Source organism: Arvicola amphibius, chromosome 6 (assembly GCF_903992535.2).
Source record: "Arvicola amphibius chromosome 6, mArvAmp1.2, whole genome shotgun sequence".
NCBI classification, from domain to species: domain Eukaryota; kingdom Metazoa; phylum Chordata; class Mammalia; order Rodentia; family Cricetidae; genus Arvicola; species Arvicola amphibius.
The window spans coordinates 19,090,346-19,102,333 of NC_052052.2; the positions used below are offsets into that span (position 1 = coordinate 19,090,346).

Here is an 11,988-nt window from a genome sequence, read left to right on the forward strand (position 1 = left end):
TGTATCCCTGGTTAGCTTGACCTCAGCGATCCTCTTGTTGGTTTCCTAGGTAGGATTACATGTGGGCACCCCCTTTTCCTCTTGCAGCACCAGAGATCAAAGCCAGGACCCCAGATATGCTAGTCAACACCAGGCTGTACCCCTACCTGGTCATTCTATTCATGCCTTAATCTATATATAACACAGAGCTCCCAAGAAAAGGGCCAGTTCAGTGCTATAGTTACACCTGGGGCCTGTGGTCACAGCCCCAGGGTCAGCTGTTGTCCCCTGGGACTTACCAAAGGGTGTCCCAAACAGTAAACAATGTAAAGGAAAAAGCTAGGAGAGAATGGCCCCTTTTGCTAGCCTGTGGTTACTGGGCTAGGCGGGTCAGCCCAGAGCTTGCTGAAACTTTAGATGGGGCCTTCCTTTGTTGTAATGGGTTGAAGAGCTGTCCTGGCGAATCTAATGGACCCTGCACTTGTAGACCTTCTGCCTCACCCTCAAGTAGCTGTGGTGCTAGTCTGTATCAGGTCCAGCACCTGGAAAGAGCAGCTAAGGGCCCTGGATGGTGACCACCCAAGGGGAGCCTGCTTTTGTGCCGGGTTTGGTGCCCGTTGCTAGCCACAAGGATGTCTTTGAACACCAGGCTCTCTCAAGTTGCCAGCAAGAGCAGGATAAGGTGAAAACCAGAGTGCTGTATTAACACCAGGGAGAGGCGAGAGGGATTCCTTATAAGTGATGAGGGGTGGCCAGAGCATGGAAGAATGGCGGTCCACACAAAGCCGCCCTAGATTGTTCTTTATCTTTTAGAAGCAAAGCTACAGTCTGTCTTGCTCCTACCTTGCCTTTCTACTCCACAATGCTGAACAGCAATTGGGGCAAATGGCATAGGGAGAACCATGTAAGTCTGATGAGCCGGCCGGTATACTTGTAACTATGGTCATGTTAACAATACAGAACAGCCAAGATCAGTACAAACTGCTCAGCAATATAACTGGTGGGCACTGCCCAGAGAATCACATATAGAGGCCATCTGTCCTCAACCCAACCTATGTAGTTTCCATAATTGCTTAGGGTGATATGGGAATGGTACTGGGAAGCTACTTCCCAAGACTTTGCTTTCAGCTCACAGGAAGAAACAGGCCCAGGCAGCAGTGAGCCCAGCTGAACAGGCAGAGGATGGGGCACCATAGTCCTGTGAAATGTATGTAGTCTAAAGTCATTCAGTGAAAGGAGAAGCCAGAGGTCACTGCTTCTGTGCTCAGGATCTGGCCTCCACACAGGGGTCCTGATTCCTCGACTCCGCTGGCTATGCTTCTTCCAAGAGGGGCTGTGACTGCTGGGCCAGTGGGGGTTAGCAGTACACCTGCAGCAGGGGTGCCCCTGAAGAGTCTGTGTCCGTGCCCTGGAAGGATGAGTCTTGGCTGCCTGGATACCCTGGTTGAAGGAGGAAGCAGAAGCTCAGAGAGGGGAAGGAGCTCAGCCAAGGAGAAGCCTGCTGAGACTAGAACAGCAGGGCTTGAGCCTAGTTGGCCGGAACAGCCCGGTGTTCAAGCCCCAGCAGTTGTCTGTAAAAGGGTAATGACCTTGCTCCTGGGGTTGTGATGGCCCAGAGGATAGCAGTAGACATCATAAGGGGAGCTTCCGCAGCTGCAGGATGGAAGGCCTGCTGTCCAGCTTACTCCCCAATCACTTCTAGCTCTATTCTGGGAACCTTCTCTCTTCAAGCCAGCTTCCAAGGTTGCAGTGGATATGTGGTTGCTCAGGCCTTTTTTCCATTCTTTTTCCATTCTAATCCCATCCTCACCCACCCCCAAAGTAAGCTGGAAGGTCATCGGAAGGGCCCCTAGTGTAGTTTCCCACCCTCTGGTCAGGTCAGGACCACACCTGGGGCTCCATATGGCCTCAGCTTCCTGGCGATGGCATCTGCTGTTGTCTCCTGGGAGATCTGCACTGTCAGTTCTAGGGAAGGAGTATGAATAGACAGTGGTCATTATATTGTATAAAGCAGTTCAGTGAAGAAGGGTGCTCATGGGACACAGGCTAGAGAAAAAATGCTTAAGACATGGGTTTGTGTGTAGTGGGCAGGTGGGACTTTGGCTAGGCCAGGTCAGTGATGCAAATTCTTGGGGTTTTGTTTTGTTTTTTGAAACAACATCTCTATAGCCCAGGCTGGCCTGGAACGCTTGGCGGTCCTTTTTCTTCAACCTCTAGAATTCTGGGAATAATAGCGTGAACTCCTCTAGAATTCTGGGAATACAAGCGTGAACTACCGCTAGCCTTGTTTACTGCAGAGGTCCAAATTCTTGAGTTCGGGGCCCTTGTTCAGACCAGGCCTGGGAGCTGCTCTGCCAAGTAGTATAGTAATAGGGGAAAGGAGGAGCCTGACGGATGCAATGGATGGATGGATGGATGGATGGGTGGGTGCTGGGGACAGTGCAGTGGCCACTGAGTTTGCATGTTCCCTACAGTTCTCAGCTTCATTGTGCCCAAGAGTTTAGAGATGTGTCAGCTGGCTACGGGTAAGCCCCACAAAGAACCCAGCCCAACCGTCCTATAAGCCAGAGCTTCCCTACTTGGGCACACTTACCGTCCTGGCTGAGGGCAGAGCCCACCATGGTCTCATGGCCACTATCAGGGGCAGCAGCAGGGGCCGTAGAGCGTGCCGAGCGCCCCTCGGAGGTCTGTGGGCGGGAACGGCTTTTGCGGGTACTGATGCGGATAATACCGCGCACCAGGCGGCCCTCGGCGTCTTGCTCGTCCAGGTGGTAATCCTGTGTGATGCTGCTGATCAGGTCTGAGATCTTGCTGGTCTTCTCCAGGAACACGGTGTCCGACGTGCACTTGGCCAGCTCATCGATCTGGTGTACACTGAACAGTTCTGTCAGCTTCTTGAAAATAAGCACGTCGATTTCCCGGCTCGACATGGAGCCACTGCCCATCTCGGGCAGGTCCAGGTCCGACTCGTGGAAGGAGTAATACTCCTCGGAGCCGCGGGGGCTGCTGGGGAGGGTACTGGGCAGGCTGTGCCGTGTGGGAGGAGGCTCAGGTAGGGGCTCCTTGCAGCAGGAGTCCGAGTCAGGGACTGGGGAGGTGGCATGGCGGTAGGGGTAGACCGGAATGCCCTTGAGCTTAACGTCAGGGTAGCTGAAGCTGCTGCCCATGGGGGACTTGAGCCGCTGGCCATCCCGGCGGCTGGGAGGTGCACGGTCCGGGCTGGGTGGCACACCATTGGGCTCTTTGACCCAGGCGGCTTCGGCAGACCCCTCAGTGGGGTCCCCAGCAGATAAGCAGGGGCTGCAGCCCCGTACACAAGCCCCACAGCGCTGCAGGCAATCCCTGCAGCGGCGAAAGCAGAAGGCAGCCCTGCACCAGTCCCACCCCCAGGGGCGCCAGAGGAGGCAGCAGGTTGGGGGCTCGGTGGCAGGTTCTGCAGAGCCTGAAATGAAGGTGATACTCTCTGGCCCGTGGTGACCAGGGTCCTTGGGGTCTGGCCTGCGAGTGCGGCGGCCTGGTGGGGGCTGGGAGCGCTCATCATTCGTTTCCAGGCATAGCTCTGTTGGCCTCTCCCAGGGACCCAAGCGTGGAGGCCCAGACGATGGGCGAGGCTGTCCGGGCCTGGGCATGACTCAGAGCATGGCTTGCTGCAGCCAGGCACCTGCAGGGGAGAAGCCAGGAGGATGTCAGAAGCAGAGGTCAGAGACAAGCTCCTGGGCTGACCTGAAGAGTTTTAGACTCCTGGGAAGCCTGTGAGGAGGACGGATGGAGCATTCCGTAAACCCTTGCAAACGTTGAGCTCTTCTTGCCCCAAACAGAAAGTTCTCTTTGTGGTCTAACTAAGGCTTTACAATCTCCTGGACTTCTCAATGAATGGCTATTATTGAAAACAAAACAAAGAAAATTACAAGTGTCAATGGGGATGCAGAGAAATTGGGCCTCTTGCACTTTGCTAATGGGGCTATGAAATGATGTAGGTGTTGTGGGAAACAGAATAGTTCTTCAAATTTTAAACACACAGGTTGGAAATGTAGCATGCATGGCCTACATAACATGAAGGAGGTGCTAAGTTCAACCCCAGTATGGCAAACAAAAAACATAAAAATGGGCTGGACAAACCACTTAGCAGTTAAGAATGTGGGTTCATAAGCACCTGTAACTCCAGCTGTAGGGATGTGACACCCTCTTATGTCTTCTGCCCACACTGCGCTCACAGGGATTCTCTCTCCACTCCACATACATATACAAAAATATTAAAACCTTTTTTTAGATTTCTTTTATGTGTGTGAACATTTTGCCTGTATATATGTGTGTGTGCCATGTGTGTCTGGTGCCCATGGAGGTCAGAAGAGGGCTGTAGGGGCTCTTGGAACTGGAGTTAGGGATGGTGGTGAGCTGTATTGTGAGTACTGAGATTTGAATCTTGGTTCTCTGGAAAAGCAACCTGTGATCTTAATGCCCAGCCATCTTTCTAGTCATAATTAACTAATTAATTGATTTTCTGAGGCAGGGTTTCTCTGTAGCTTTGGAGCCTGTTCTGGAACTCACAGAGATCCACCTGTCTCTGCCTCCTGAGTGTCAGTCCTTATTATTTTTAAAAATTATGTGAAAGTGGGGGCTCAACAGATGGCTCATGGTTAAGAGCACTGGCAGTTCTTCTACAGGACTTGGGGTTCAATTCATAGCACCCATATGGCAGCTCACAACCTTCTTTAACTCCAGTCCTAGGGGATCCAGTGCACTCTTCTGGCCTGTGTGGGCACTGTATGCATGAGGTGCATAGATGTATATTCAGATAAACACTCATATACATAAAAACAAATAAAATCTCTGCTTAGAATAGTGGTGTACAGAGGATCTCTGTGAGTTTGAGGCCAGCTTGATCTACATAGTGAGTTCTAGGACAGCCAGGGATACATAGTGAGACCCAGTCTCAAAACAAAAATAACAAATAAATAAAATCTAAAAAAAAAGTTTTTAAAATTCCTCAAAGCTCCCCAAAATTACTATATGACACTTAGCAAATTCAATCCTTGGTTTATATCCAAGAGAACTGAAAGTCAACTTTATTTTATTGTTTTTTTTGTTTGTTTGTTTGTTTGTTTGTTTTTTTGAGACAGGGTTTTTCTGTAGCTTTGGAGCTCTTGTAGACCAGGCTGGGCTCAAACTCAGAGATCCACCTGCCTCTGCCTTCCGAGTGCTAAGATTAAAGGTCTGCACCACCACCGCCTGGCTGAAAGTAGCAACTTTAAACAGACATTTGTATGTCAATGTTCATAGTAGCATTATTTACAATAACCATAAAGCAAGATCGATCCAAAAGTTCATGGGGGGGGGCTTCCTAAGGACCAGGGTTTGATTCCTAGCACCTACATGCCCACAAACAACCAATTGCAAGTGTCGTCCAAGGGGATCTGACATCCTCTTCTGACCGCCACAAGTGCTGCATGCATGTGGTGTGCAGACACATATGCAGGCAAAACATGCACATCAAATGAAAATAAAGGTTAAAAAAATTAAAAGTATATCAATAGATGAATCGACTCATAAAATGAAACATTTTGGGGATATCAATTAGACCTTTAAAAGAAAGAAATTCTTAGCCGGGCGGTGGTGGGGCAAGTCTTTAATCTCAGCACTTGGGAGGCACTCTTAAGAGTTCAAGGCCAGCCTGGTCTACAAGAGCTAGTTCCAGGACAGCCACCAAAGCTACACAGAAACCCTGTCTTGAAAAGCCAAAAAAGAAAAAAAAAAGTTCTTTTGTGCTTTGACATGGATAAACTTTCAAGACGTTCTAAATGAAATAAGTTACACAAGAAAGAACAAACACTCTATTGTCTAGCTTACATGAACTCTCCACAACTAGCAGTTTAACAGATATAGAGAAATAGTGTGGGAGATGCCAGGGGCTGACGCAGAGGAGCATGGGTGAGTTATGTTGAATGGATGCAGAATTTCAGCTGGGAAGGTGTCATAGCTCTGGAAGATGAGGATGTATTTAATGCCACAGGATGCTGTGCTAAAGAATGGCATGTAAAAGATTAAAATGGTAATTTTGATGTATATTTTTCCACAAAGAAGGTAAGCTGTGCAGGGACCTTACTTCCTGAGTTCTGTCCCCACTTTCCTGCCATCACTGAGCCCAGTGCAGGCCTCTGTTCAACAGACAGCTTTCTGTCTGCCTTGCCACGATCACCACCACTGCCCCTCCTTCCTTCGTCCCCGTCATCCTGGGCATGGGCATGAATGGGTCTCTCATCCTACTCAGATGTGCCCTCCTAGGAACATTTACCATCAAGTAGGTTTCTCTTTTTCCTTCTGGGAAGAGAAGGATTGGTTTTGTTAAGACAGGAGGGTCTCATGTTTCCAGTTAGGCCTCAGATTTGCTAGGTAGCCAAAACTGCTCTTAAACTCCTGGTCCTCCGATCTCCCTTTTCACCTCCTGGGGTTAAAGAAGTGTACTACCTTGCCTGGCAACACCAACCAGTTTTGGTTCCTTGCCACAAAAATAATCCTCATGGACTAGGGAGATGGGTCACCAGGTGAGAGCACTAACAATGAAAGAACCCATGCGAAAGCTGGATGCAGTGATGACATCTGTAATCCCAGCACTCCTACGGTGAGATGGGAGAGAACTGTCTGGAAGCCCACAGGCCAGCCAGCCTGGAGTGCACAGCACAGCAGCAGAAATGAGAGATTCTGCTTCCAAAGGTGGAAGGTGAGAACTGGCTCTTTTTTATTGTTGGTTTGTTTGTTTTTGAGACAGGGTTTCTCTGTGTAGCTTTGGAGCCTGTCCTGGAACTCACTCTATAGACCAGGCTGCCCTTGAACTTACAGAGATCCGCCTGCCTCTGCCTCCCGAGTGCTGAGATTAAAGGCGTGCACCACCACCGCCCGGCTGAGAACTAACTCTTAAAAGCTGTCCTCTGACTTTCACACATGTACGCCTTCAAGTGCAGACATAGACCTAAGATAAGAGAGTCAATAAAAAAGAAAACAGCTTTGTCTTAAAATAGTAATACTGGTCTTCATTCCTCAGGTTTATGTGTTATGTATCTCAGAACTACGGTTGTTTTACTGATGAACACTGAGCCTGGCCATGTGTCAGGCAAGGCAAAACCAAAGATAAATCAACTATATGTGCTGTACTTGACGGATCAGTTTCTAGAAAAGCTTCTAAGACAAGCAGAGTACAATAATACCAGTCTGAAAACCTAGCACTTGGGGAATGGAGGCATGACTAGTAGTTCTGGGTCATCCTGCACTACAAAGTGAGTTCCAGGCTAGCCAGTCCAGCACATGAGATCCTATAAAGAAAAAAAAAAAAAAAAAAAAAAAAAGAAAAGAAAAAAAAGCTAGCCAGACATGGTACTCAGTTTTTGTTTTGTTTTTTCAAGAGAGGCTTTCTCTTTGTAGACCAGGCTGACCTCGAACTCACTGAGCTCCTCCTGCCTCTGCCTCCGAAGTGCTGGGATTAAAGGCATGCGCCACCACTGCCCGGCAGTACTCACAATTTTAATGCCAGCATGGAGTAGGGTCAGTAGGAGACAAGTGATCTCTGTGAGTTTAAGACAACCTGGTCTATGTAGAGGGTCCTAATCCAGCCTGGGCTATGTAGTGAGGCTTTGTCTCAAAACAAAACAAAACAAACAAAAACCAAAAACCTCCTAGGATGAAGCAAGTGGAATTGAGTAAATCACCAAGGGACCCTAAGGGACAATGTAGTGCCATACTCAGGAAGGCCTTAACCACAGTTAACTGTCCTTAGCCTGTATTTTGAGTCACCATGTAGGTGATAGGAATTGAACCTGGGTCCTCTGGAAGAGCAGCCAGTGCTCTTAACCACTGAGCTACCTCTCCAGCCTCCTACCCTTTTCTGAGATGCTGACACTTTATCCTTTACCCCTGATTTAATCACTATGGAGTCCTATATAAAATTTATTTTGAGACAGGGTCTCACTATGTAGCCCTAGCTGTACTTGCTAAGTCGACTGGGCTGGTCTTGAACTTACAGAGATCTGCCTGACTCTACCTCCTGAGTGCTAGAATTAAAGGTATGCCAGCTGAACCAACAGATATAGACATTTCTAAGAGAAACAAAATAGCCTAGTATCTTTGCTTAGGAAGCAGACTATAGCTCTTAGAAGTAAATGAACACATATCTGCAGTGTGATCATCAATGGTTTACACCAGCCAACCAGCACATGCCTGGAGAGACAGACAGACAGACAGACAGGCAGACAGACAGACAGGCAGGCAGGCAGGCAGGCAAGGAATATTTGCTATGCTGGATAAGACGCAGTTCTTCCTGAAGTTTTAGTTTCTGGGACCCACTCAGCTCTCCTTCGCCAGGGAACCTTGAGGAATTCTAGCCAAATGAGCCCCTCTTTCCATACCCTTCTCTGAGGGCTCTTGATGACTGGGTCAGCCTTGTACTCACTGATTTGGGATAAGCCTAAATCCCCAGGGACTTTGAGCTTAAAGGTCAGCCTCCTTTCTGCTTCAACTCCTCGAACAAGGTCAGTTTGGGAAGGTGTTAGCATGGCACAGACACATTCTGTGTGACTTTATGGTAGAAAGACAAAGGGCTTAGGCTCCAGGCAGACCAGAGCAGGAGCCGGCACTCTTAGGGAACAGTGTATGCCTATGTGGTTCCCATCTTCGGAAGTCTATAAACTGAAGGAGGTACTTCCCCCTTGGAACACTTGCTGCTCAGTTAAAAAAGGTACAGAACTGAAACTGTAGTAAGTGACTTTAGAAGTGTTTCATGAGGGAATGTGGTGGCACACACCAGTCACCCTTGTCCCATGAAGGCTGAGACAAGAGGATCGTAACTTTGAGACTAACAAAGCAAGACCCCCAACTCAGTAGAACAAAATGTTCTTCACAATTCAGAGGGAGACAACTAAATGTTTGTCCTGATTTAATCAACATGAGGTTGGATCCATTCAGTCATTTAACAAATGTTGAGGCCCTACTGTGCATTCTAAACTCTAAGGACACAGCGGTAAAACAGACTACCTCCCTAAGCCTCAATTTACATCCCACTGAAAGTGATTACTCACAGCTTCCATTACCATAAACATATTGCTTGTAATAAATCTATTAATTCTCAAGACATTCTTAGTATTATTCCACTATACAAAGGCAGAAAGCTTAAGTAAGTTGTCTAAAGCCAGATTTTTTTTTTTTTCTTCTCTCTCCACCCTCCGCCATACAGTTTTTCTGTCTAACAGTCCTGGTTGTCCTGGAACTTGCTCTGTAGACCAGGCTGGTCTTGAACTCTGCCTCCTGAGGGCTGGGATTACAGGCGTGTCTACCCACCCCCTTTTGTTTCTTGAGATAGGCTCTTATGTATCCCGGTCTGGCCTCGGGGTAAGAGTGACTTACTGATCCTCCCGCCTTCACAGGTGCTGGTTGATGCAGAGCTGGGGCTCTAACTCCGGGTCTCATGCATGCTAAGTGCTCTACCAATAGAGCTCTATCCCAGTCCCCACAAACACACTTCTGTTTGCACTCATTGGCCTGGCCTCAGACCCTCACCCACTCCTACCCATGTCCTCCATGACCCCACCCCATCTGTGGACTTGTGAGAAAAGAGCCAGTTGGGGCTGCCCGCACGAGCTGGCATCCTTTGAGGGCTTGCAACTGGAGTGTTTCCCAAATCGGCCACTCTCAGCATCACACCAAGCTGAACTTTGTGGGTCTGTGGGAGTATCATGGTTACCGATACTGGGCTGGGACACTGTCTCTCCCCACAACCAAGGGCTTAGGACTGACTACTGTAGGGTGCGTTCATATCCAACACACACATTTACCATGGGCCAGCACTGAGGAAACAGCAGCAAATGGGCTCAGGCCAGAGAGCATTCCCATTACAACTACCATGTGAGTAATTTATCATCACTCCACAGCCCAGGAATCAAGCTCAGAGGAGGCGCGAGAGCAAGACGGCAAACTGTTGTGTGGTGGGCTAGGGCTTTTCAGCCCGGGTACCTTGCTCTGTGCCACATCTCCAGTCAGGGAAGAATGGGGACAAATGAGCAAAGCCTAGGATAAACCAGGGAGGGCGGCTCACTCAGGTAAGCCCAGCACTGGAGAGCCTGAGGCAGGCAGATTCCCTGGAGTTCAACAAGATCAGCCTGGGCTACAAAAGAGAGACCCTGTCTTAAATCCTAACAACCAACCAATCAGCCTTCCTACTTGTGGTGTGATAGTGTCTGGTCTCAGTGTCCCTTCGAACGGCCCATTCATTCCAGGCTACATCTTCCTTTCCCCACCAGGGTCCATGCTCCTCCCCCTCCTACCAATCCAGTAACACTGGTCACCTAATATAGCGGGGCCAATTCTCGCCTCTCTTTTAGCTTGGAACAGGACTCTTGGTTCCCGTTTTGTCATCTTTAAATAGGTTCCCCTTAGAGTAGTGAGGTGGCCCATGTCCCTAAACCCAACACGAGACAGGATGACAAGGAGCTTGGGTCATATGAGACCCTCTCTCAAAAACAAAAACTACGTATATACTTAATTAAATTGGATATAATTAAAATAAATACATAAAAAATTAACCAAAGTGAAATAAAATACAAAAAAAATTTGAAAATCCCATCTGCCTAAACGGGAGAGATTAGTGTCTTGATAGCGCTCCAATGAGGCATTGGTGTTTAGCGAGAGCCTGGGAAGACGGGCTCAGTCACCCGGCATCCGAAGGCATCACAAGGATGCTCCAGGGTCTGGTGGCCCCAGGACTCTCTGGCTTCTCGTGGCCTTGGCCTTTCCGCCAGTCCCCGCAAACACACATACACACACTCGCGGCTCTCCACGGGCTCTCTCCCTGCGTCCACAGGACGGGCTGGCCGCACCGACCTCTCCGCCCAAGCAAGCTTCGGGTCAACAAGCCGTGGTCAGCTGAGCTCAAGCGCAGGGCATGGGGCACCCCCACCCCCAGGCACAGCCTCAGCCTCCCTCCTCTGCAGGCACCGGGTACGCATTGCCGTCGGGGCGCGCACGGCCTCTCTCGCCGCGAGCGCCATTGCCTGTGAATCCCGACGCTGTTCCACTTACGGTTCCTGCCACGGCTCCGAGGTGCCCAGCCCCAGTACCCAGGCCTCCCGGCCCGGCCCGCCCAGCCCCGCGCCCATTCGGGCTTGCGGCCCGGCCCGCGCACCCCGGAAGTGGGCGTCGGGTCCCGTGGAGCCGGGCCCCCGCACCCCGCTGCCGTCTAGGAACGGTCTCCAGGGTCACTCACTCGGGGCTGCGCCGCTCCGCGCCCCCGCGGGTCTGCTCCGGACTTACCTGCCCCGCCAGGTGAGCCGCCTCCAGCCAGCCTTTCCCCCGCCCCCCTCGGCACTCACCTGGGTCGCAGGTGAGCGTCTCGCGGGAGCGCGGCACGGGTCGCCGCTGGGGACACACTTCCTGGCTCCGCGAAGCGCTGCCGCGCACCTGGCCGAGGCCCCGCCCAGCCCCGGCCTAGGCCAGGAGAGTGAGGCCCGGAGAGGGGCAGCCCGGCCGCAGTGCTCAGGTGCCCTTAGCTCTGTAGTCCGGTGTCCTGGAAGTCTCTGAGAGGCCATGGAGTGCCCACGGGGCCGCAAAACTCCTACTCAAAGCGTATGGCTCTTGGTAATTCGTCCCTGACCCCCGAGTCCCTAGCTCGGTTATGTGGAACAATTTTCTGTGCTCTTTATTATAGTCCCCAGCCGGCTGTTTCTTGTCTTCTGTTCCTCCTTTTAGCCTCTGACCTTGAGGGAAAGGTCTGGCCTTGTTTCCTAGTACAGCCTGGCACATATCAAATGCTCACCAGTCTTCACTGTTTGAATAGCTAGGCAATGATCTGTCATCGATCGGTCTGTCTGTCTACGTATTCATTTATTTTTTTTTTACATTAATCTTTTTATATGTATGGGTTTCTTGCCTGCATGTACATACAGTCTGTGCAGCACTTGCATGCCTGGTGCATGCAGGGCTGAGAAGCAGAAAAGGCATGGGATACCCTGGACCTGGAGTTGAGAATCG

At 50.2% G+C, this 11,988-nt stretch overlaps 1 protein-coding gene across 4 annotated transcripts; it reads right to left on the bottom strand.

The window, feature by feature from the left end:
- Positions 1-905: 905 nt before the first annotated feature.
- Positions 906-11,694, bottom strand: Kdf1 (keratinocyte differentiation factor 1). 4 transcript variants are annotated; one of them, XM_038332956.1, is made up of 4 exons: positions 11,331-11,694; positions 2,573-3,640; positions 1,870-1,944; positions 906-1,419 (listed from the first exon to the last, which is right to left on the bottom strand). In XM_038332956.1, the coding sequence occupies exons 2-4, from the start codon at positions 3,606-3,608 to the stop codon at positions 1,337-1,339; spliced, it is 1,194 nt and encodes a 397-aa protein (XP_038188884.1). In that variant the 5' UTR covers positions 3,609-3,640; positions 11,331-11,694; the 3' UTR covers positions 906-1,336. The 4 variants fall into 4 exon arrangements, with proteins under 4 accessions (XP_038188884.1, XP_038188885.1, XP_038188886.1 ...); XM_038332957.1 differs by having other exon boundaries at positions 11,272-11,332; XM_038332958.1 differs by lacking the exon at positions 11,331-11,694 and adding an exon at positions 11,041-11,150.
- Positions 11,695-11,988: the final 294 nt, after the last annotated feature.